This window comes from Poecilia latipinna, unplaced genomic scaffold, assembly GCF_001443285.1.
Source record: "Poecilia latipinna isolate Pla-1442-1.1 unplaced genomic scaffold, P_latipinna-1.0 Scaffold66, whole genome shotgun sequence".
Lineage (NCBI taxonomy): Eukaryota > Metazoa > Chordata > Actinopteri > Cyprinodontiformes > Poeciliidae > Poecilia > Poecilia latipinna.
Genome location: NW_015112682.1, coordinates 254440 through 259451, shown reverse-complemented (window position 1 = coordinate 259451; position 5012 = coordinate 254440). Strand labels below are relative to the sequence as shown.

The 5012-nt window shown below is 36.5% G+C and overlaps 1 protein-coding gene across 3 annotated transcripts in view; it reads right to left on the bottom strand.

Moving 5' to 3' along the window:
- Positions 1–1077: 1077 nt before the first annotated feature.
- Positions 1078–5012, bottom strand: part of LOC106964345 (solute carrier family 12 member 5-like) — a 186162-nt gene continuing 182227 nt past the window's right edge. For 2 of the 3 annotated variants that reach the window (XM_015059827.1, XM_015059834.1), the window contains exon 26: positions 1078–3705. In XM_015059827.1, coding sequence (XP_014915313.1) covers positions 3614–3705 — 92 coding nt within the window. In that variant the 3' untranslated portion in view covers positions 1078–3613. The remainder of the gene's footprint in view (positions 3706–5012) is intronic. The other variant, XM_015059844.1, reaches the window with a different exon arrangement.

The following is a 5012-nucleotide window of genomic DNA, read 5'->3' as shown; positions in this document are numbered from 1 at the left end:
ACAGATTGAGTGACAAGCACAATAAATTTAACGGCTACTATTTTCTTTAAAATGAAATGTCTGAATTAAAAAAAACAACAACAAAAAAACAAATGTGTGCATGCTAAGACGTCCAATAAAATGCTGAACTTAGTGAGTCTGGATAGGAATAAATAATATCAGCCTGTAGTGCACTCTCTTGCCACCAGAGGTCACTCTGAGTTAGTCTGCAGAGCACATTCTCATAGAGCTTTCCAATGCCGCAGACATAGATGGCTCCCTAAGAGTAAACTGATATGGTGTCTCAGCCACATTCAGGTTTAAAACCCAAAAGTCCTGCTGATAAAACTGGAATTATGACAGTGCCGGTGCTGATGTAAAGCAAGCAAACAAGCAAAATCTGAAAGGAAACCAAAGCAAAACCAATATTGTACATGATCTTACAAAACTCAGACTTTGTCCACAGTGATAGAACAGTGTACAATAAAAGACAACACTAGTATGTTACAGTGTTTCAGATTTAAGTGAAATATATTTACAAAAGTGAAATGACCCTTTCTAAGGCCCGTCGATTCGCAAACATAATCTCCTATTATGTTATGTAAAACTACTTGAGAGAGATTGAAATATAACAAGTAAAGTGAACCCATATTTTTTTCCATCCTTTTTTCCCCTTCAAACAATTTTTTTTTTCAAGGTTTGGCCAAACTGTGTTCTGAAAAATTATATAACTTCTTCAGAACACCAGGCCACTTTCACTCCGAGTGCTTCACCTTGAGTTAACATGTAAGTTAATCACTATAGAAAACCACTGAAACAAATATTGCCACATAGTACCATGCAAACAGCAATTATAAAACATTTAGAATTCCATAAATAAATTTCCAGTAAACCTCTCCAATAAACTTCAAATATCTTTTTGAATAAATTTAAAAGGCTCAGATGATGCAGGCGACGCTGTAGGCGGTCCTAAAATAACTGGAAAACTGCGAGGAACTCCCTCTTTGTCCGTGACGGGCATGTAAAAGGAAATTCCTCATGACTTGGCACTCAATCTTTGAAGACTAGAAGAGGAGTGGTTTGTCTTTTTTTGTCTTTAAATAATATAGCAGGTGTCAAAAGTTTACAATTTATCAAATACATCAGAAATCCTTAAATTTAAACATTAAAACTCCAGTTCTTTTACCTTCAAGATGCCTCACTTGTCTGAGGGATAAAATATAATTATCATAAATAGAGCAGTGAGAAAGTCAGGGAAATGGTTTACTCTCACTTATGGAATATTGCATCAAGTTATTCATTGTAGTATTTCTATTAAAACAGAACCCTGTCCAGAGGTCACAGGCCAAACACGTACAGGTACAGCCTCGTGTTGTTAGATAACCACCAGCAGCACTGATATGTATGTCTATACCCTTTTTCACGTCGTCTTTAGAGTTGATTCATCTCTATTTACAGTACAAATAAATCTATAGATACTAGCAGCATTCACAACATATGATCAGACATTCAAGCAACACTAAAAACGTTAAATAACATTTTTAAATAGTTCTATAAGCTAATTTGTTTTGCTTCCCTATACTATGTATATATATATATTTATATATATATATTTATATTTATATATACTATGTATATATACGAATTTATATTTATACTTCTACTACAAGTGCAAATGACTAAAAATAGTTTCTTTAAAGAAAAGAAACAGGAATAATAAAAGTAAAGTGACAGAAGTCCTTGGTCAGAGTGAGATGATTCTGGATCGTACGAGACTTACGAAATCTACATATACAAAATATTATGTGTAAAAAAATAAATAACATGATCACGTGAGTCCAGATTTGCAACTATTGCACATTCCTTCCAAAATGCACTTTTGTTCTTCAAATTTGCTCTCGAGTCGTTCAGATGTGGGGAAACATGTGGCTCAGATCTTCAATCTCGGGGATATAAAATCTGACTGGAGAATCTACTGCATAGAGTTCCTTCTTGTGGACAAAGTGAGTTTCGGAGCTACAGAAACCATTGTCCTCCATTCTTAGTCTCTTTATAAAACCCTATAAAGAAATAGCTAACAGATGTTCAGCATTTCCAGATTGATTTGATTGAGCAGGTTTTTTTTTTTCTTTTTTAACTATGACTGAACATTCAGTCTTTATTTATCTACAGGGCCACTTTCAAACTAGAGTATCTTTACTATTTTCACTTTTTTACAACACTTTGTCTCATATAGTGGAATTTAAAATAGTTTTCTTCACTATTTCTCTGAAAAATACTTTGATTTGGCACATTAATGTATAAGAATTTGGCAAAACAGATGATATATCTCTGACAATCAAAGTGACATAAATATTTCTCTAGATGAAAAAATAACATTTAGTGATTTTTTTTTTCCTTTAAAAGCATCAAAATCTCACTTGTCGCACAGTGGTGAAGAGTGCAGGTGCTTTTCCTAGCAATGACGTTTACCGCAGTAATGGGAGCCAATAAATAGATACAATAAAATAAATAAATAATTTTTTTTTAAAAACAGCATTTTTCAGTGTTCTTTCTGAGCGAAGGAGCCTTTTTCTCTCCACTTAGAAGCTTCTCAGTTGGTCACAAAATACTACACTCATACTGAACAACGCATCAGAGCTTGTACATTATTTACAGTGAATCACACAAGGGTTCGAGAGGTGCTGGCGACGATAACATCCTCCTCCAGGTGGGGGGGGCTTTGTAACTGTCTCCCCACTTTGCTGGGACCCCAGCCTTCTGCTAGGAGACTATATTCACAGTTTAATTACGTGTCAATCTCAACAAGCTAGCCTTGTACTTTTTTTTTTTGGCACAAACAGTGGCCACAAAGATAAAACAGCCACTTAGAAATGAGCAGAAATAAGTCTTGGGGGAGGAGGGGTAGAGAGGGAAAGAAAGTGGTGACAGTAACAGAACAAGTGGAGTAAAACCATACACAGCGGATGAAAATGTCATGCTAAAGAGTGAGCAGGTTAAAGATAAGACTGCAGAGTAGAGCCGCTTTTTAGTCTCCTGGATATAAGTGAGTTTCACAGTTCATACTTCCCCAGCTGTACTCTCCTCCGTCCTCCAGCTGGTGGTCCTGACTGCGGGCTTCAGAGTCCGTCATGAAAAAGGCTGCCGGAAGAGTCCAATCACCACAAGGGAACTCAAGAGATCTAATCCTACAATGATCTCATTTCAGCCAGATAACACTTGTGGCGATTAGAAGCCATGTCTGTCCCACTCTTGTGTTCAGAAAGACAACAAAATAAATAAAATAAAAACACAGAGATTAAAGCAATAACAGACATATTCATGCAGGGGTTTTCACACTTCAGCGAAGAACCCGCACTCGCCAACACCTCATCCCAACCGAGTTAGACTGGATTAAATGGAAATATGAATGCTTTCTTTTTCAGAGTTTTGCAGAGGGAAGGTTTTGGATTCATCTGTCTGTGGGTAGAGCAGAGGGAGAGGCGCTGAAGCTGAGTGGGGCTATTTGTTGGGTGTGAGAGCACTACAGCACAGAAATAAACAGGACCTCATAATGAAGCAATGCTGATGAAGAGGTGAGAGTACAGCTGGAACAGAGGAAGGGGAATGTAGAGGGGCCGGGGGTGCTGCTCTTTCAGGAATAGATGGTGATGACCTCACGGCCGCCTCCGCGAACCAGAAGGACCCGGTTTAGACCATCGGTGAGGACCTCAAGGAATTCCATGTCTGTTAGGTTAAAGCTAAAGAAACAACTGGAGGAAAATTCGCTTTTCAGTCGGGATTTTATGGAGTGTGGTTTGGTGTTGTGGCCTGTTAGTGTATCTCATTCAAACTCTTTTGAAGGTTATTGTTTCACCCTCATGAAACAATAACGAGGGGTAAAAAAAAACCCCATGAGTCTTTTACTCTGTGCCGCGGACCAGTGGACTTGCACTGACCCCGTGTGCGCTTTTGCAAGTTTTTTTGTGGGGTTTCAAAAACTTTTAATGCGGCGGACAGCTTCCTAACTTTTTGGGTAATTTTTTTTTTAGTTTATTCAATCTGGAAAATGTTTTAGTTTATTCCCAGCAAGAAAAACTTTCTTCAAAAATAACTATCTTCTATTAACCAACATTAATAAAAAGAAATTAATGTACTTACTATGAAATTAAAGTAAAAGAAAATACGGCTATTAAAAGAAACATACTAAGTGCCTAACACCATCTATTAAAGAAGGTTTTCTCTGATTTAATTACATCATCACTTGAAAACTTACTTTCAAGTGAAGGAGAAACCATTATTTTTACACTTTCCATTTGAGATTTCTGTGTTGAAAACTGTTCAGGTTCTTTCATCTCTGAAGAGAACTTTTTTAAAACCTCCCAGCATGTCTTTTAACATCACCTCACAGACCAATTTTTTTTCTTACTATGTTTCCCGGATGTTTAAGTCTTGAAGGAGTCCTGTTGGTTTTATGGGTCCTCCATTTCAATTAGTGGGACCACAGAGTCTCTGGCTTCCACAAAGCAATAGAAGTAGAGTTATAGCTCTTCTCCCTGATTGCTGCAGTATGACCACAGAGATCTATAAAGAACTACAGGTATTAGATTTTATCCTAGCATGCAGAAAAGGAAATCTGAAAATAGAGACAGGCAGTTCTAAAAGCTACAGCCAAGAGTCCGAATATTTTTGGCAGTGAGAGTTTTTCGGTTTTTGCTTCTTCATACAAGTTGGAGGTGGGCATTTTTACTACCCCAGGGAAATATGCCAAAGATGTTTTAATATAAATTCATTCTTTCTTGCAGCAGCATAATCTTACAATGAAAAAATAAAGTAGAATAAAATTCTACTTCTATGTTAAGTTAATGTGTTGAGAAAAATATTTTTTGATATCCATGATTATCCCTTCAAATAAATGTAATTTATAACATTTATTTGAAGGAAGAATTAATTCAGGGTTTCTGTACTAACTCAAATTTAAATTTAAGACTTTTTAAGGCTATTATGAATAGAATTTAGACGTATGTCTCTGCAGAACTCTGTTAACTGCTCAC